At 45.6% G+C, this 21421-nt stretch overlaps 1 protein-coding gene across 6 annotated transcripts in view; it reads right to left on the reverse strand.

The window, feature by feature from the left end:
- Window positions 1-21421, reverse strand: part of cd2ap (CD2-associated protein) — a 249038-nt gene that overhangs the window by 89806 nt on the left and 137811 nt on the right. For 4 of the 6 annotated variants that reach the window (XM_070885236.1, XM_070885237.1, XM_070885235.1 and 1 more), the window contains 2 exons: window positions 15239-15388; window positions 10433-10536 (listed from right to left, as the gene is read on the reverse strand). The exons of 1 other annotated variant lie outside the window; for it this stretch is intronic. In XM_070885236.1, coding sequence (XP_070741337.1) covers window positions 10433-10536; window positions 15239-15388 — 254 coding nt within the window. The remainder of the gene's footprint in view (window positions 1-10432; window positions 10537-15238; window positions 15389-21421) is intronic. One more of the 6 variants, XM_070885238.1, reaches the window with a different exon arrangement.

Below are 21421 nucleotides of genomic sequence, written 5' to 3' on the forward strand. Positions count from 1 at the left end.
ATTGAGGGGCCTGGACATAATGGATAGCAATGGTCTATTTCCATTGGTGGAGGGGTCTATTATGAGGGGGCATAATTTTAAGGTGGTTGGTGGAAGGTTTAGAGGGGATTTGAGGGTGGGGCTTCTTTAGGTAGAGGGGTGTGAGGATCTGGAACTTGCCACCTGGAAGAGTGGTGGATGCAGGAACCCTCACCACTTTTAAGAGATGGTTGGATGGGCACTTAAAGTGCAGTAACCTGCAGGATTACGGACCTAGAGCTGGTAATTGGGATTAGACTGGATAACCTTTTGTTGGAGGGCGCAGATATAATAGTAAGTACTGCAGGGAATAGAATACGGCCAGGGCGATCTCCTGGACAAATTTCAATTGCCTGGATGGGTCGGAGAGGAATTTGCACACATTATTTTCTCCCTAAATTGGCCTGGGTTTTTTCTGGTTTTTGCCTCTCTCAGGAGATCACATGGCTCCGGTTGGGGTAGAGTGTAGAATGTTTCAGTATAAGGGGTGTCGCCGTTGTGTGAGGCGGACTGGTTGGGCTGGGTGCTCTTTGCCTTTCCGTTATTGTTCATAGGTTTATATGTAACCTTTAGGGCTGCTGACCAAGGGACATGCAGCTCTGTCAGCCGGCGCAGACACAATGGGCTGAAATGGCCTCCTTCTGTGCTGTAAATTTCTATGTTTCTATCACCAAATTCTCTTGTAACCCTCTTGTGAATCAAACAGATTGACTCTGCTTTTAATATACAGGGAGACGGCAACTGTCAGTGGCAGGAAAACCTGGAGAAAAGGGAAAGGCGTGGAGCATGCCAAATTTAACAGCAGGACTTCATCACAACTTTTGTACTCAGCTTCCCACCTCGCAGGTGGCCAGATTGAGAGGCTGGATGGCTATTGAGTGAGAAAGCCTACTGGACAAGGCCGAAGCACGGACGGGGGTGGGGGGAATTGACCACGTCGGGGCCTGCAGATTGCAGCAGGGGTGGGGATGCTCTAGAGATCTCTGGTTTGGGTCGGGGTGGTGGGGAAAGATGGGGAGGGCAGGTCAGTTTGAGAGCCTGTGGAAGTACTCCTGCTCCTCCTGGCCCCCAAACAGTGATAGAAAACCACTTGCCTGCAGAATCCATAAGGAGGTTTGTTCCCATTTTTTTTTAACAATTCAACCTTGCCATCATTCTGCCCTTCCTGGGGTGGGGGTGGTTGGATAAACTTCCCTTTTAAAAAAAAAAATGTATTCATTCATTCATTCATTCATGGCATGTGGGCATCACTGGCAAGGCCAGCATTGATTGACTATCCCTAAGTGCCCTTGAGAAGGTGGTGGTGAGCAGCCATCTTGAATCGCTGCAGTCCGTGTGGTGAAGGTGCTCCCAACTGTGCAGTTCGGGAGGGAACTCCAGTATTTTGACCCAGCGACGATGAAGGAACGGCGATATATTTCCAAGTGTGGATGGTGTGTTGCTTTGAGGTGGTGATGCTCCCTGTTCTTGTCCTTCTAGGTGGTAGAGCTTGTGGGTTCGGGAAGTACTGTCGAAGCAGCCTTGGCGAGTTGTTGCAGTGCATCTTGTAGAGGGTACACACTGCACAGCAGTGTAGGGAGTGAAGGAGAAAGGTGGTGAATAGGGTGCCGATCAAGTGGGTTGCTTTTTCCTGGATGATGTTGAGCTTCTTGAGAGCTGTTGAAGCTGCACTCATCCAGGCAAGTGGAGAGTATTCGATCACATTTCTGACTTGTGCCTTGCAGAAAGGCTTTGGGGAGTCAGGAGGTGAGACGCTCGCCACAGAATACCCAGTCTCTGACCTGCTCTTTAGCCACAGTATTTATGTGGCTAAAGTCTGTATCTCTAGAAGGACTGTATGGTGGTCACTCCTACCAATACGGTCATGGACAGATGCATCTGTGACATGTAAATTGGCGAGGACGAGGTCAAGTAGGTTTTTCCCCCATATGTTAGTTCTCTCACCACCTGCCACAGGTCAAGGCTGGTAGCTATGTCCTTCTGGATTCAGCAAGTTCAGTCAGCAGTAGTGATCCCAAACCACTCGATGATGAGACATGGATACCGTGTTGCTGGTCCAATAAATTTTCAGGTATATTTATGTGGCTGGTCCAGCTAATTTTCTGGTCACCCCCAGGATCTTGATGGTAGGGAATTCAACAATTGTAATGCCATTGAATGTCATGGGGAGGTGGTTAGACACTGTCTTGTTGGAGATGGTCATTGCCTGGCACTTGAGTGGTGCAAATGTTCCAGGACCTGGATGTTGTCCAGGGCCTGCTGCATGTGGGCAAAAACTGCTTCATTTTCTAAGGAATTGTGATGGAACGGAACACTGCATTCATCAGCAAACTGTCTCACTGCTGACCTTATGATGGAGGGAAGATCATTGATGAATCAGCTGAAGATGGTTGGGCCAAGGACACTGGCTGAGAAACTCCTGCAGCGATGTCCTGGGGCTGCGATCATTGACCTCCAACAACCACCTTCCTTTGTGCTAGGTATGACTCCAGCCAGTGGAGAGTTTTACCCTCTGATTCCCATTGACTTCAATTGTACGAGGGCTGCTTGGTGCCATACTCAGTAAAATGCTGCCCTGAGACCAAGAGGAGTCAGTCTCACTTCACCTCTGGAATTCAACTGTATTGTCCATGTTTTGACCAAAGCTGTAATGAGGTCTGGAGCAGAGTGTTCCAGGTGAAACCCAAACTGAGCATCGGTGAACAGGTTATTGGTGTGCAAGCACCATTTGATAGCACTGTCAACGACACCATCCATCATTCTGCTGACAATTGAGAGTAGACTGTTGGGGCATTAATTGGCTGTATTGGATTCGTCCAGGTTTTTGTGGACAGGACATAACTGCCCAATTTTCTACTTTGTCAAACAGATGTCAGTGCCATAACTGCACTGGAACAGCTTGGCTAGAGGCATGACTAGTTCTGGAGCACAAGTCTTCTGCACTACAGTTGAGATGTTGTCAGAGCCAATACCCTTTGCTGTATCCAGTGCGCTCAGCTATTTCTTGATAGCAGGTGGAGTGAATCAAATTGGCTGGAGATTGGCATCTGTGATGGTAGGGACCTCAAGATGAGGCCATGGATCATACACTCGGCATTTCGGCATTTCTGGCTGAAATTGGTTGTGAACATTTCAGCCTTGTGCATTCACGTGCTGGGCTCCACCATCAGTGAGGATTGGGGATGTTTATAGAGCCACCTCCTCCCATTAGTCATTTAATTGTGCACCATTCATGACTGGATGTGACAGGACATCAGAGCTTTAATTCGATCGCTTAGCTCTGTCCATAAGCAAGCTGTTTCTGCATTTTTGCATGCATGTAGTACTTTTTAGGTACACCTGGTACGGTCCCTGGCATACTTTTCTGTGCTCCTCATTGAACCAGGGTTGGTCCCCTGGCTTGATGGGAATGGTAGAATGAGGGATATGCCAGGCCACGAGATTACAAATTGTGGTGGAATACAATTCTGCTGCTGGTGATGGCCCACAGCACCTCATGGATGCCCAGTTTTAAGCTGCTAGAGCTGTCCTGAATCAATCTAATTTAACACGATGGAGGGTGCCCTCAGTGCGAAGACGTGACTTTGTCTCTACAAGGACTGTGGTCGTCACTCCTGCCAATATGGTCATGGACAGATGCATCTGCACCAGGTAAATTGGTGAGGATGAGATCAAATAGTTTTTCCTCCAGTGTTATTGTCTCAGCGCCTGCCACAGGCCCAGGCTGGCCTCTGTCCTTCAGGACTCAGCAAGCACAGTCAGCAATGGTGCGACCAAACCCGTCCACCCAGACAACCTTCTGTTGATTACCACCTATCACGCACCCACATCAGCTGGGAGTGCGTGATAGGTGGCAATCAGCAGGAGGTTTCCTTGCCCATGTTTGACCTGATGCCTCGAGACTTCGTGGGGTCCAGAGTCAATGTTGATGACTCCTGGGGCCATTCCCTTTCGATAGTATACCATTCTGCCACCACCTCTGCTGGGTCTGTCCTGCCATTGGGGCAGGACGTATCCAGAGGAGCCAAGGACACAAGAACATAAGAAATAGGAACAGGAGTAGGCCATGTGGCGCCTCGAGCCTGCTCTGCCATTCAATAAGATCATGGCTAATTTGATCATGGACTCAGCTCCACTTCCCTGCACGCTCCCCCGAATCTTTATAGTCCATTAAATCGCTCAAAAAATCTGTCTATCTCCACCTTAAATATATTCAATGACTCAGCCTCCATAGCTCTCTGGGGCAGAGAATTCCATAGATTTACAACCCTCAGAAGAAATTCCTCCTCATCTCAGTTTCAAATGGGCGGTCCCTTATTCTGAGACTAGGAGTGGAAATATCCTCTCTGCGTCCATCTTGTCAAGCCCCATCATTATCTTGAATGTTTCAATAAGATCATCTCTCATTCTTCTGAACGCCAATGTGTATAGGCCCAACCTACCTTCATAAGTCAACCCCTTCATCTCCGGAATCAACCTACTGAACCTTCTCCAATGCAAATATATCATTCCTTAAATATGGAGACCAAAACTGTACACAGTACTCTAGGTGTGGCCTTACCAATACCCTGTACAGTTGTAGCAGGACTTCTCTGCTTTTATACTCTATCCCCCCTTGCAATAAAGGCCAACATTCCATTTGCCTTCCTGATTACTTCTTGTACCTGCAAACTAACTTTTTGTGTTTCATGCACAAGGACCCCCAGAGCCCTCTGTACTGCAGCACTTGGCAATTTTTCTCCATTTAAAATTATAATTTGTTTTTCTATTATTTCTGTCAAAGGGGATAACCTCACATTTTCCCACATTATACTCCATCTGCCAAATTTTTGCCCACTCACTTAGCCCGGTCTTTTTCCCTTTGCAGATTTTTGGTGTCCTCCTTACAATTTGTTTTCCCACCCATCTTTGTATCATCAGCAAACTTGGCTACATTACACTTAGTCCCTTCATCCAAGTCATCAAATATTTACAATCTATATTAATGACTCAGCACCGATCCCTGCGACACCCCACTAGTTACTGTTTGCCAACCGGAAAATGACCCATTTATCCCGACTCTCTGTTTTCTGTTAGCATGGACAGAGGATTGGCTAACTAATATATTATCCCAACCCCATGAGCTTTCATCTTCTGCAATAACTTTTTATGTGGCACCTTATCGAATGCCTTCTGGAAATCCAAATACACCACATCCACTGGCACTCCCTTATCCACCCAGCTCATTACATCCTCAAAGAACTCCAGCAAATTTGTCAAACAGGATTTACTTTCATAAAACCATGCAAATTCTGCTTTCCCAAATGTCCTGCTACTGCTTCCTTAATGGACTCCAGCATTTTCCCAAAGACAGATATTAGGCTAACTGGTCTATAGTTTCCTGTTTTTTGTTTGCCTCCTTTTTAAAAAACAAATAGGGACATTACATTTGCGGTATTCCAATCCGCTGGGACCACCCCAGAATCCAGGGAATTTTGGTAGATTACAACCAATGCATCCACTATCTTTGCAGCCACTTCTTTTAAGACGCTAGGGACATTGGCTGAAAGGTATGATTCTGTGAGTGTGACTATGGTCAGGCTGTTGCTCGACTAGTCTGTGGGGCAGCTCTCCCAATTTTGGCACAAGTCCCCATTATTAACTCTATAACCCTCAGTTCTCTTTTTCGACAGCTACAGACCAGCTTTTGATTTAAAATGAAGTGGACAGTACCACAAGAGTTGTAATCAGAACAGTTCACATTAACAAATGAATGCCATTATCCTAATCTTACTGTATGAAATCAGCACCTTACCACCAATGCAGCTTTTGTATTGCCATCAATTTTATACAACAGAACCAGTGGGAAGTTGTTCAACCTTCGCCATCTCCAGGCCAGGTCCAAGACCACTCCAACCTCTGTCGTTGAGCTACAGTACATGGACGATGCCTGCGTACTGTGCCCACACAGAGGCTGAACTCCAGGACATAGTCGACATATTTACTGAGGCATATGAAAGTATGGGCCTTACGCTAAATATTGGCAAGACAAAGGTCACACCAGCCTGTCCTCGCCGCACAGCACTGTCCCCCCAAACATCAAGATCCACGCCATGGCCCTGGTCAACGTGGACCACTTCCCCCATCTCGGGAGCCTCCCATCAACAAGAGCAGGCATTGATGAGATCCAACACATGCCTCCAGCGCGCCAGTGCAGCCTTCAGCCACCTGAGGAAAAGAGTGTTTGAAGATCAGTCCCTCAAAACTGTCACCAAGCTCATGATCTACAGGGCCGTAGTAATACACGCCCTCCTGTATGGCTCAGAGACGTGGACCATGTACAGTAGACACCTGAAGTCGCTGAAGAAATACCACCAGCAATGTCTCCGCAAGATTCTGCAAATTCACTGGGAGGACAGACGCACAAACATTAGCGTCCTTGTCCAGGCCAACATCCCCAGCATTGAAGCACTGACCACACTTGATCAGCTCCGCTGGGCAGGCCACATAGTTCGCATGCCAGACACGAGACTCCCAAAGCAAGCGCTCTACTTGGAACTCGTCCACGGCAAACAAGCCAAAGGCGGGCAGAGGAAACATTACAAGGACACCCTCAAAGCCTCCCTGATAAAGTGCGACATCACCACTGACACCTGAGAGTCCTTGGCCATAGACTGCCCTAAGTGGAGGAAGTGCATTTGCAAGGGCGTTAAACTACTCGAGTATCATCACCGAGAGCATGCAGAAATCAAGTGCAGGCAGCAGAAGGAGCGTGCGGCAAACCAGGCTTCCTGCCCACCCTTTCCCTCAACGATTATCAGTCCCACCTGTGACAGAAACTGTGGTTCTTGTATTGGACTGTCCAGGCACCCAAGAACTCATGCTAAGAGTGGAAGCAAGTCTTCCTCGATCCCGAGGGACTGCCTATGATGATGATGACTTACTGTACATCCCTCCTTGCTCCAAATCTCATCACTGTGTATGTGCACACTGAACTCCCTGTAGCATGTACATGTGCACAATTACCATTGGGGCACGTCACAGGTGATGCGTGTTTATGTTACACAAGCATTATTACTGGTTCCACCGATAGCATCTTAATTACAAACACGTTAGCAGCAACCCTAGAATCAGAATCACAGTGGTAGATAAGTCATTCCATTGACCAACCATAGATTAAAGAGCGTTGGGTAGGAGCAGAAACAATGGTGATCTGCCACCAGACTCAAGTTCCACTTCGAATGACCCAGTGAAGAATTTGACTAAAGTTCAAACCTCCATTTTAGTCCTGCATTTAATACTAGAGCTTCCTGAGCAAAATAATGTTAAATACAATGGAGTTTAAAAAAAAACAGTTGAGGATTAAACATCTAGAGGGAAAGCAACAACAGTGAGTGTGCACAAGAGCAAAAGAAGAAAATCAGAATGATGATTCAAATGGCAGTGAAGTTTTAGTTACTTCTACAGTATGGGCACAAAGCAGATCACCAGTGAGAACAAGTAGCTCTTGTTTCAGACATTCCTTAGTTTAACAGAGATTCGCACTACAACTGCAGCACGAGTGCAAAGGCATTGTTCTTGGCATTAACAAGGATGGAAGGAAGCAAGCAAGGCTTATATATAGTGCCCTTCATCAACCTCAGGACATCCAAAAGCACTTCACAGCCAATGAAGTATTTTTAAAGTGTAGTCAATTTGCACACAGCAGGGTCCACAAACAACAATGAGAAAAATTACCGTATAATCTGTGTTTTAGTAATATTGATTAAGGGATAAATGTTGACCAGGACATCTGGAGACTCCCCTGCTCTATTTCGAACAGTGTCATTGTGTTTTCGACATCTACCTGAGGAGGCAGACAGACCTTTGGTTTAATGCCTCGTTCGAAAGACAGTACCTCCCACAGCGCAGACCACCCTCAGTGGTACGCTGAAGTGTCATCCTACATTGTGTGTTCAGGTTCTGGGGTGGGCATGAATCTTCTGACTCAGAAGCAAGTGTGCTACCACAAAGCAAGGGTAAGTCATGGTTATATAGTAAATACAGTCAAAATCTAGAGTCAAGACCAGACATCAGGGCAAAGCACAATAGAAAGTCCCCAGAGAAGGGTTTCTCACCTCACTCTAGTCGTGTCAGTCCTGGGCCTCAGATGTACATTCTGCAAGTTTAGAGTCGATGCAAAGCGGAAACCATTTTGTACCAATGCCAGACTTGTATAATGCACTCTTGATGACCTAGAGGGAACTGTTGCCTTCCCCTGAAATGGGTGTTTAGTGTATTTGTAATTTCTGAAGTTGTACAATTCCCTCCAATCACAATTGTCAAAACGGCTCTCATCAAAGTTACAAATGACATCCTTTGTAACTGTGACAAAGACAAACTATCTCTCCTTGTCCTTCTGACTTCTCTGCAGCCTTTGACACGGTTGACCATTCTATCCTTCTCCAAAGCCTCTCCACCATCATCCAGCTGGGTGGGTCTGCACTTGCCTGGTTCAATTCTTATCTAATTATAGCCAGAGAATCACCTGCAATGACTTCTCCTCCTGCCCCAGCATTGTTATCTCCAGTGTCCCCCAAGGATCTATACTTGGCCCCCTCCTATTTCTCATCTACATGTTGCCTCTTGGCGACATCATCTGAAAACAGAGCATATGTACGCTGATGACACCCAGCTCTACCTCACTGCCACTTTTCTTGACCACTCCACGGCCTCTAAATTGTCAGACTGCTTGTCCGACATCCAGTTCTGGATGAGCAGAAATGTTCTCCGTTTACGAGCCACTGACTTCATCCCTCTCCCCAACTTCTGTCTGAGGCTCAACCAGACTGTTCGCAATCTTGGTGTCATATTTGACCCTGAAATGAGCTTTCGACCACATATATGTAGCATAACGAAGACCGCCTATTTCCACCTCCGTAACATCACCTGTCTCCGCCCTTGCCTCAGTTCATCTGCCTCATCCATGCCTTTGTTATCTCGAGACTTGACTATTCCAACCCACTCCTGGCTGACCTCCCACATTCTACCCTACGTAAACTAGAGGTAATCCAAAATTCCTCAGCAGCCTGTGTCCTAAATCGCAACAATGCTCACTCACCCATCATCCCCGTGCCCACTGACCGACATTGGCTTCCGGTTAAGCAATGCCTCAATTTCTAAATTTTCATCCTGGTTTTCAAATCCCTCCAAGAGATATCTGCGCTCCTCTAATTCTGCCTCTTGAGCATCCCTGATTATAATCACTCAACCATTGGTGGCCGTGCCTTCTGTTGCCTAGGCCCTATGCTCTGGAATTCCCTGCCTAAACTTCTCTTTCCTCCTTCAAGATGCTCCTTAAAACCGAGCACTTTGTCCAAGCTTTTGGTCACCTGCCCTAATTTCTCCTTATGTGGCTCGGTGTCAAATTGTTTTGTCTCATAATACTCCTGTGAAGCGCATTGGGATGTTTCACTATGTTAAAGGGCACTATATAAATACAAGTTGTTGTTGCCTTGGAAGATCATCCTCCACAATTCTACTGAAACCATACCCCAACATGAATCAAAGTCTTCACAAGAGAAGGGGGGGGGGGGGGGGGTCGTAAAAAAGGTGGGGAAAAGAGGAGGAAGAATTTACTTTAAAAAAAAAAGAGTCCAATCTATATTACACCAACAATCCCAATCATAAGCAATAGCAGCATTGTTGCAAGGACTTCTGCGGCACAACACTATTTTCCACAGCTACAATTACTTATTTTGAGCTCAGTATATACTATTGAAGATTTTTCGCTCAAGTTCCCATTTTACACATTCTTCCGGGCTAGTCGAGCAACCAAACTCTCCCCAGAATGATTGCAAAGTTGCTCAAGCAAGCCACAAAAGTATGCAAATCTTTCCAATCTTCACTTCCTTTCTCTCGAATATACTAAATGACTTCCCCAGCTGAACAAGCAGATTTTGAACTAATCATGCAAGCAATGTGAGTAAAATACATTTTACTATTATTGCACAACTGTAATTAAAAGTCATTGTATTTGCACAATTAATGCATTATCCACAAAAACTAGCTTCGTGTCCTTTCTATTCAAATCCACAAATAGAAAATACTGACTGTTCTTCACACAAGCTGGATTGATCATCAACAGGCAGCAGCATGAATTCCTGCAACCAGTTTGGCAGCATTCATGTCACCCCATATCTAAAAATAGTTGCAAACACAACAGACTTGAGAATGAAGGTAATCTTCGGTTAAGAAAATTGAAGCACCCATTCGTCTCCCAAACACATCTGTATACATCAGGTGGTGGACAAACTGAATTGCGTAGTTTATAAAAAACCTTCACTGGTTGCATATTTTATCCTAAAATAATTTTATCTCGACTGTAATTTTCAATTGCTGTTATACAGAGAACAAAAAAAAATAGGGAACTTGAACTGCCAACAAAATGCCTTACCTCTTCAATTATTTCAATGACATCTCCAGTTTTTATCTCCAATTCATCCTCATTTTGAGGGATGTAGTCAAACGTTGCTTCACACTGGCGCTTCTTCGATTTTCCTGTTGGGATTGACATCACAAAAATTGATTTTAGTGTTGTCTGAAAACAATCTGTAAAGAAGCCACGTTGTAACAGCAGCTGAAACCTAAAATTCTTCTTGGCATCTCATTTTTGATTGCAAACTAAGCAACTTTGTCAGAAAGATCCCACCCACTTTCCAGTAACGCAGGACTTGAGTATCTGAAAAAGCACCGTACTAAATTGCAGCACAATGCAGAAATTGTTTTTTTCCAACTGCGAAAACACATATTTTGAAGTAGAATTAAAGCCTGCATCATCTAATTTTAACTGTCAGTAAATACCAGGTCACCAATAAAAATATTACAAGTTAAATCTTGTCTAAAACCATTTCTGGTGTTTGCTCAAAGTGCAGCAGTTTTTAAATGTCACTTCCTGGTGAGTTATGAACGTGCTTATAACAGCTGACTAATCTTTAGTTCCTATTTCATTCCACTTACTAAAAACTGCTGAAATTCCTTTTGTTGAAAACTATTTCTGTTTAGAAGGCAACTTCATATGTTCATTCTGTAATCGGGCATCAACCTTTAAATAAGGGGTTCTCTCATCAAGGCAACTGCCTTGATGGAATCAAGAGTGCAATCCCAAACACTGCTAAAAATGATGCAATCTCATGCAAAAAAAAACTAAAGTTGAATGAATACTGAATCACCACTACTCACTCATGATGTATTTTGTTCTAAATAGAGACAGCGAGAGAGACACACAGCGCGAGCGAGAGAGACACACAGCGCGAGCGAGAGAGACACACAGCGCGAGCGAGAGAGACACACAGCGCGAGCGAGAGAGACACACAGCGCGAGCGAGAGAGAAAAAAAACATAGAAAATAGGTGCAGGAGAAGGCCATTCGGCTCTTCGAGCCTGCACCACCATTCAATATGATCATGGCTGATCATGCAACTTCAGTACCCCATTCTTGCTTTCTCTCCATACCCCTTGACCCCTTTAGCCATAAGGGCCATGTCGAACTCCCTTTTGAATATATCAAACGAACTGGCTTCAACAACTTTGTGGTAGAGGATCCCACAGGTTCACAATTCTTTGAGTGAGGAAGTGTCTCCTCATCTCGGTCCTAAATGGCTTACCCCTTATCCTGTGACTGTGACCCCTGGTTCTGGACTTCCCCAACATCGGGAACATTCTTCCTGCATCTAACCTGTCCAATCCCGTCAGAATTTTATATGTGTCTTTAAGATCCTCTCTCATTCTTCGAAATCCCAGTGAATATAAGCCGAGTCGATCCAGTCTTTCTTCATATGTCAGTCCTGCCATCCCGGGAATCAGTCTGGTGAACCTTCGCTGCACTCCCTCAACAGCAAGAATGTCCTTCCTCAAATTAGGAGACAAAAAACTGTACACAATATTCAAGGTGTGGCATCACCAAGGCCCTGCACAACTGCAGTAAGACCTCCCTGCCCCTGTACTCAAATCCCCTAGCTGTGAAGGTTAACATGCCATTTGCTTTCTTCACCGGCTGCTGTATCTGCATGCCAACTTTCAATGACTGATGTACCATGACACCCAGATCTCATTGCACCTCCCCTTTTCCTAATCTGTCACCATTCAGATAATATTCTGCCTCCCTGTTTTTGTCACCAAAGTGAATAACCTCACATTTATCTACATTATACTGCATCTACCGTGCATTTGCCCACTCGCCGAACCTGTCCAAATCACCGTCCATCCTCTAAGCATCTTCCTCACAGCTCACACTGTCACCCAGGTGTCATCTGCAAACTTGGTGATATTACATTCAATTCCTTTGTCTAAATTATTAATATATATTGTAAATAGCTGTGGTCCCAGCACTGAACCTGACGGTACCCCTCCAGTCACTGCCTGCCATTCCGAAAAGGACGAGCTTATTCCAACTCGTTGCTTCCTGTCTGCCGACCAGTTCCCTATCCATGTCAATACATTACCCCCAATACCATGTGCTGTAATGTTGCACAATAATCTCTTGCATGTCAAAAGCCTTTTGAAAGTCCAAATACACCACATTCACTGGTTCTCCCTTGTCCACTCTACTAGTTACATCCTCAAAAAATTACAGAAGATTTGTCGAGCATGATTTCCGTTTCGTAAATCCATGCTGACTTGGACCGATCCCGTCACTGCTTTCCAAATGCACTGCTAGAACATCTTTAATAATTGATGCCAACATTTTCCCCACTACCGATGTCAGGCTAACCGGTCTATAATTCCCTGTTTTCTCTCTCCCTCCTTTTTTAAAAAGTGGGGTTACATTAGCTACCTTCCAATACAGAGGAACTGATCCAGAGTCAATAGAATGTTGGAAAATGACCACCAATGCATCCACTATTTCTAGGGCCACTGTCTTAAGTACCCTGGGATGCAGACTATCAGACCCTGGGGAGTTATCGGCCTTCAATCCCATCAATTTCCCGCCGAATAAGTATTTCCTTCAGTTCCTCCTTCTCGTTATACCCTTGGTCCCCTAGTTTTTCCAGAAGGTTATTTGTCTTCCTTAATGAAGACAGAATCAAAGTATCGGTTCAATTGGTCTGCCATTTCTTTGTTCCCCATTATAAAGTCACCTGATTCTGACTGTAAGGGACTTACATTTATCTTCACTAATTTTTTTCTCTTCACATATCTAATCTGAGGAAGGACGTTCTTGCTATTGAGGGAGTGCAGCGAAGGTTCACCAAACTGATTCCAGGAATGGCTGGACTGTCATATGAGGAGAGAACGGATCAACTGGGCCTTTATTCACTGGAGTTTAGAAGGATGAGAGGGGATCTCATAGAAACGTATAAGATTCTGATGGGAGTGGACAGGTTCGATGCGGGAAAAATGTTCCCAATGTTGGGGAAGTCCAGAACCAGGGGACATAGTGTTAGGATATGGGGTAGGCCATTTAGGACTGAGATGAGGAGAAACTTCTTCACTCAGAGTTGTTAAGCTATGGAATTCCTGCTGCAGAGAATTGTTGGTCAGTTCATTGGATATATTCAAGAGGGAGTTAGATATGGCCCTTACGGCTAAGGGGATCAAGGGGTATGGAGAGAAAGCAGGAAAGTGGTACTGAGGGAATGCTTAGCCATGATCTTATTGAATGGCGGTGCAGGCTCGAAGGGCCGAATGGCCTACTCCTGCACCTATTTTCTATGTTTCTATAGAAGCTTTTGCAGTCAGTTTTGATGTTCCCTGCAAGCTTACTCTCGTACTCTATTTTCCCCCTCCTAGTTAAACCCTTTTGTCCTCCTCTGCTGAATTCTAAATTTCTCCCAGTCCTCAGGTTTGCTGCTTTTTCTGGCCAATTTATGTGCCTCTTCCTTGCATTTAACACTATCCCTAATTTCCCTTGTTAGCCACGGTTGAGCCACCTTCCCAGCTTTATTTTTACGCCAGACAGGGATGTACAATTGTTGAAGTTCATCCATGTGATCTTTAAATGTCTGCCATTGTCTATCCACCATCAACCCTTTAAGTATCACTTGCCAGTCTATCTTAGCCAATTCACGTCTCATATCATCGAAGTTACCTTTCTTTAAGTTCAGGACTCCAGTCTCTGAATTAACTGTCACTCTCCACCTCAGTGAAGAATTCTACCATATTATGGTCACGCATCCCCATGGGGGCTCGCACAAGATTGCCAATGAATCCTCTCTCATTATACAACACCCAGTCGAGGATGGCCAGCTCTCTAAGTTGGTTGCTCGACATATTGGTCTAAAAAACCATCCCTTATACACTCCAAGAAATCCTCCTCCACCGCATTTCTACCAGTTTGGTTAACCCAATCTATATGTAGATTAGAGTCACCCATAACTGCTGTATCTTTATTGCATGCATCCCTAATATTTGTTTGATGCCATGCCCAACCTCACTGCTACTGTTTGGTAGTCTATACACAACTCACATGAATGTTTTCTGCCCTTTGGTGTTTCACAGCTCGACCCATACAGATTCCACATCATCCAAGCTAATGTCCTTCCTTACTATTGCGTTAATCTCCTCCTTAACCAGCAACGTGACCCCACCTCCTTTTCCTTTCTGTCTATCCTTCCTGAATATTTAATACCCTTGGATGTTGAGTTTCCAGCCTTGGTCACCCTGGAGCCATGTCCCCGTAAGCCCAATTACATCATATCCGTTAACAGCTATCTGCACAGTTAATTCATCCATCTTATTACGAATGCTGCTCGCATAGAGACAGAGCCTTCAGGTTTGTTTTTTTTGAACACTTTGTCCTTTTAGATTATGTTGTAATGTGGCCCTTTTTGATTTTTGCCTTTGATTTCTCTGCCCTCCACTTTTCCTTATCGCCTTTCTACCTTTTGCTTCTGCCCCCATTTTACTTCCCTCTGTCTCCCTGCATAGATTCCCATCCCCCTGCCATATTAGTTTAAACCCTCCCCAACAGCACTAGCAAACACTCCCCCAAGGACATTGGTTCCTGTCCTGCCTAGGTGCAGACCATCTGGTTTGTACTGGTCCCACCTCCCCCAGAACCGGTCCCAATGTCCCAGGAATGAGTCCCTCCCACTTGCACCATTCCTCAAGCCACGTATTCATCTGAACTATCCTGCTATTTCTACTCTGACTAGCATGTGGCAATGGTAGCAATCCTGAGATTACTACCTTTGATGTCCTACTTTTTAAATTTAATCCTAGTTCCCTAAACTCAGCTTGTAGGACCTCATCCCATTTTTTACCTATATCGTGGGCGAGCGGGGCGGACGGAGCGCGAGCGGGGCAGACGGAGTGCGAGCGGGGCCCCGAGCAATCAGGTTTAAGAGCCATTCCAGGTCCAAAACTACAGTTTAAGTTCCAGCATCCTTGGTTCTTTTTTTCCATATCCATGCCTTTTTAAAAGAAAAAGTGCAAGAATTAGAAATACAGCCTGATCAGTAAGTTTATACTAATTAAAACTGACTGGTTTTGATTTTTAATTGAATGCTCACTAGCTGCACTTACCAACCTTATTAACAACAGACTCTATTGAACTCAATACTATCAGCAAGTGGTTAAAAATTACACCTAAATCATTCATTTTTTGCAAAGTCATCCATCCATTGTAGACACAGTTCATGCAACAACTCATTGAAGTGGCTAAAGGAGTAACAAAGGTGGAGAAGCAGAGAGTGCATGAAAGGCCATGGGATTCGAGAACATTGTGGGGCTGTGAGGGGTCAGACCATGAAAGGATTTGCAAGAGATGCGCTGAGTCACAAGAAGCCAGGAGCATGGCAAGAATGGGGATATGAGCCTTAGTGCTACTGGGAACACGGGTTGCAGCATTTTGAATGACCGATACCGTATAGATGGTGTCAAGTGTAGAACCCAACCAGGAAATCATTGATTCCAGCCCCGAGGTAATCAAGGCCTGCATAAAAAGTTCAGCGAGAAAGTGGGTGAAGGTAATGGCAGAGATGGGCAATATTCAGGAGGCAAAATAACAGTCGTGTCAATGGATGAGATATGACAGAAGATGCTCAGTTCAAAGTCAAGCAGTTTGCCAACATTCCACACTGTTGGGCTTAACTTGGGAGTGGCAGCTGTGAAGATAAATGGAGAAGCTACTGGAGGGGCATAAAGGTTTGCAAAAGCCAGAGAGGATGGCTTGATTTTGTTTACATTAAGCTGGAGAAACTTTTGTCTCATCCAGATCTTAATGTTAGATAGAGACTGGGAACTGTTAGATAGAGACTGGGAACTGCTGCATATTGAATGGAGAAGCAGCGTGGTAAACATAAGAAATAGAGCCGAACATCTGTGGTTGGGAAAATGTTGGAGTCCATTATTAAAAAAGCAGCAGCAGGACATTTGGAAAAGCATCAGTCAGGCAGAGTCAGCATGGATTTATGAAGGGGAAGGAAGGAAGTCATGTTTGACAAATTTGCTGGAATTTTTTTTGAGGATGTAACGAACAGGGTAGATAAAAGGGAACCAGTGGATGTGGTGCATTTGGACTTCTAGAAGGCATTCGATAAGATGCCACATAAAAGGTTACTGCACAAGATAAAAGTTCACATGGTTGAGGGTAATGGGCTCAAGTTTCGGTCCTCCTTTAGAACGGCGCACCTCCGAGAGGCACACCCGTTTGCTGGAAGAAAAAGTTCACCTAAAGTCTACCTCGGTATTCTGCGATCTTTCTTGGGCCCGTTCCAGGTCGGCGCAGCGTACCAGCAGCTGCGGGGCCAAAGCGTGGCGCCGAAGGTCTGTCGGTGTGGGGGGGGGGGGGGCAGGCGAGGCTAGCTCACAGCAGCACATTTATTGCCAGCAGCCCTGCGCATGAGTGCTGGAGTGTGCGCGCATGTGCAGTAGCTCCTCGCCCCGAAATCTGTGCAGGTTGTGGGAGGGGCCCGAAGCACGCCGTCCCTAGCCCTGGCCGCGACCTGTGGGAACAGTGCCTGCCTTAACTGACGGAGTTCTTTGCTGCTTGCAAGTCGATGCAGAACAGACAGAACGGATTGCAGTCAACAAGCCTCTCCTGAACGCTGTGCGGCAGCGGAGTGAGTTCACGGTCATGGCAAAGCGAATAGTCAAAGATTGGAGTAACACAATCTCCAAACTGGAAAAGCTGACCATATTGGCAAAGAGGAAATCGCTGTTCGATGACAGTGATTGAAATCGAGTTGACGACATACATCATGAAACAGGATATAAACAGTCTGAACAAACAGATTGCACAACTGCAAGATTTTGTCAGGGCAGTCAGAATGGCCGACACTTGCAGACGCATTCCAACACCATCGTGGTCTCACTGCAGTCCAGACTGGCCTCCATGTCCAACGATTAACAGGGCTTTATCTGAAGGGTAACTGAATGCAATCCTGGAAGTTCTGTCATTCTGATTTTCCACAAACTTAATTGTGTCCCTGTTTCTTGCAGAAAAGGAAAAAAAAAACTTTCATCCCATCAGACCAGGCTGCAATTCTCTTCCCATTAACCTACTAAAGCCACAATGACAACTCGAGACTGGAAAGGGTGCTCCAGGGTTGGCGGATCTCTCAGACATTCCTTGTTTCCTCTCTGTAGAGCAGAGGTTGACCACTCCTGTGGGTCTTAGCTTTCGTCGGGAACTCACTGCCTGAGCCAATCACAGAATCAAACCCACATGCCCCCACCACTCTTGCAGTACAGTAGTTTGCATTTCCAACCTTTGCAACTTGCTGAGCTCCAGGAGGTTTCTTCAGCTGGAAGTATTATAAAGAACATTAAGTCTGGAATGAGAAAGGGCCATTTGAATCATCAAGCCTGCACCATCCCGAATCCATGCCTTATTATTGTATCATGGAACAAGGAGAGAAGTCATTGAGCATTTATTTACACAAAGAGTAATGACGCTGTGAAAGAAGTTGCGAGAGAGAGAGAGAGGGAAAAGAGAGAGAGAGAGAGAGAGAGAGAGAGAGAAATAATATAAATGAAGGTAAGTTTCTGGAGATAAAATGATTGAAGGGTATGGGGAAAAGCTGGGTTTCTGGAATTGTGATTATTTAAAAAGGGATGGGCTTGTTCCTAAACATGTGTCTGTTCTCCCCCACCCCATGGAGTTGTGTGTTTTTGTATTAATTTCTGAAGAAGCGATTACAATGAGCTTTCTCACAGTGGCTCAGCCATTTGGGGGATTACAATGACAAAGCTAAAAATGTATTGTTGTGCAGAGAGCTTCAAATAATTTGATAAACTATACAAAAATCACTTGAGGGTGTAAAGATCCTGTGCGACTGGATGTTTTAAAGTACTTTATGCAGCTTTTATCTCCATCTACCTGCTGCATGTAGGTGTGTGTTAGTTTACCTAAGATTCTGTAAAAGCAATCAATATGGTAAAGGAGGGCAGTTCTGAAGGACGTCTGATTTAGCAATGCATTAAGCAGTAAAGCTTGTAATCCAAGACGTAAATTCAGAGGAACTGGTTGAGATAGTCGGTTGTGATTAGGCATGTCAACAGTTAATTAGCAAATTTATTAAGTCAAAAAATAGTTATGGTGTGAGATGGTGTAATCATTTTCAAAACATGAAAGTGATTTATTTATTTATTTATTTATTTATTTATTTATTTATTATTAATGATGGCTCTTTATTTGTAAAAGTGAAGTGTTTAATGCTTGAAAACTTCCCTACCCCCCGACTCTCCCCCTCCCCCCGCCATCTCTCGTTCCCTGCGCCTAATTTCGAAAGTGCAGGCAAGGTTTTTCTGAGCGTCTAAAAATCTACACTTACTCCATTCTAAGTTAGTTTAGAGTACATTTTCGCTGCCTAAACTTGCAAAGCAGGCCTAAATGCCTGGACACACCCCCTTTTGAAAAAAACTGTTCTAAAATGAAACTATTCTAACTCACTAGAACTGGAGCAAACTAAATGCCGAGAATTGCAATTTCTAAGATGCTCCATTCGAAACTAGTTGCTCCAGGAGAGATTGGGGGGGGGGGGAGCGAGGAGATCAGGAGAGGAGGAGAGGGGGGAGGAGGGGAGAGAAGGGGAGAGTGGCGGGGGGGAGGGGGGGGAAAACGGGTGGCGGCAGAAGAGGGGGAGGCAGGGGCGAGCAGGTGGTGGAAGTGAGGGAGGGGGAAGGAGGGAATGAGGGAAGGAGGGAAAGGGAAGGGGGAGAGGGGAAGGGGGAAAGGGAAGGAGGGAAGGGGGAGAGGCGAGGGAGAGAAGGAAGGGGGAGAGGGGAGGGAGGGAAGGGGGAGAGGGGAAGGAGGGAAGGAGGGGGGAGAGGAAGAGGGGAAAGAGATGGGGGGAAAAGACAAGAGGAGGAGGCTGAACGGGCCCCGCAGATGAGGGAAAACCCAGCCGAAGCCCACCCCCAGCAAGATGCCGGGCAGGCGCGCCCCGCCGAGGACGTGGAGGGAGCGGGGGAGGAGGGGGAACGGCTGAACGGCAGGGGGCGGGGGGAACAGGAGGGAGGGAGGCCCAAGTCCGATCTTCACTGCTCCGGGGCACCCATTTGGCCAGGACTAGGGTCGGCGTGCTTCGGGAACCTCCCACGCAGCCTCGGGGGCGAGGAGCTACTGCACACTAGCGCATATGTGCAGAGATTCCAACACTGTTTTCAGCGCCGGGACCTGGCTCCGCCCTCCACGCGTTCTGCGCTGCGCCAAGGGCCTGGATCGACCGGATGGAGGGGAAAATACCAAGGTAAAGAATAGGCGCCATTTCTGTTCTAAAAAGTCAGCGCACCACACGGAGATGCGCCGTTCTGACCCTGGGGGCAAACTTGGGCCCTATGTCCCCTAGTTTTAGTTTCCCCGATGAGTGGCAATATCCTCTCTGCAGCCACCTTGTCAAGACCCCTCAATATCTTACATGTTTCGATAAGATCACCTCTCATTCTTTTGAACTTTTGTGTATCGGCCCAAGCTAGTCAACCCCCTCATCTCCGGTATCAATCTCGTGAACCTTCTCTGAACAACCTCCAAGTATAGCATTCCTTAAATATGGTATTTTGGAAAAGTTACTTCAGGCGTCATATAGACTATGGCAAAGTGCAAATCATGGAACAAACACAATTAACATTTGATGGGAGATGGAAAATTGCATGTACCACTCAGAGGCAGTCTGATAAGAGTCGACAAATCAATGTAACTCCGCTGATAGCAATAGACCTATCGATGATTTTGTAGGAGGGTAGCTCCTCTCCAAAACCTGTATAAATTATACTCGAAACCTCTTGTACTTTGAAGGTTCCATGATTGAAACCCCCCCCCCTTGCATTTGCTCGAAATAAAGCCAGTTGAAGCTAAGGTTTTGTTTAATTCCATGGACATTATACGTAGGGCGAAGGGCGAGGTGTCAATTACCTATATCAGGTAGTCCGGGAGAGAAGTCTTCCTTTTATTCCAACATCTCAGCAAACTTGGCTACATTACACTCGGTCCCTTCATCAAAGTTATTAATATAGATGGTAAATAGTTGAGGAACCAGCACCGATCCCTGTGGCACCCCACAAGTCACTGTTTGCCAACCGGAAAATGACCCATTTATCCCGACTCTCTGCTTTCTGTTAGTTAACCAACTTCTATCCATGCTAATACATTATCCCCAACCCCTTTTAGCTTATGCAGTAACCTTTTATGTGGCACCTTATCGAATCCTTCTGAAAATCCACATACACCACATCCACTGTTTCCCCCTTATTTACCCTGCTCATTACATCCTCAAAGAGCTCCAGCAAATTTGACAAACAGGATTTCCCCTGAATAAAACCATGCTGACTCTGCTCGATTGAATAATACTTTTCCAATTGTCCCACTATTGCTTCCTTAATAATGGACTCCAACATTTTCCCAACGACCGATGTTAGGCTAACTGATCTAGTTTCCTGCTTTTTGTCTGCCTCCTTGTTTTTTTTTTTTAAATTGGTGCGTTCCATTTGCAGTTTTCCAATCTGCTGGGACCTCTCCAGAATCCAGGGAAGTTTGGTAGATTACAACCAGTGCATCCACTATCTATGCAGCCACTTCTTTTAAGATAGAGCAGAGTGTCATCAGCATTCATGTGAAAATTGAGCCCACACTGCCAGATGTTGCTACCAAGGGACTGCATGTAAATGAAGAAGGGGGTCCAAAGCTGAAATCCTGAGGTACACAAAATGTGAATGTCCAATAAGACGAGGAGGAGTGAACCCAGAAGCAGTGCCATGGAGATGGACTGTGGAGGAGAAATGTTCCAAGTGGCTGGAGTGGTTGGCACCCTAGGTCTTTCGACAGGAGATAATGGCCCGGAACTTGTGGTGGGCAATAACAGCGAACGAACTGCATCCACTGTTATTACCCCTTTCAAACAGACTGCAATTTCAGGATATAGCACATGCAGATCCTAACACGGAAATCCTGAAGTTGCGATCAGTCATTCACTGCTCCGACACTGGTCGCGTGTGGCCCCACCCCC

This window comes from Pristiophorus japonicus, chromosome 7, assembly GCF_044704955.1.
Source record: "Pristiophorus japonicus isolate sPriJap1 chromosome 7, sPriJap1.hap1, whole genome shotgun sequence".
NCBI lineage: Eukaryota > Metazoa > Chordata > Chondrichthyes > Pristiophoridae > Pristiophorus > Pristiophorus japonicus.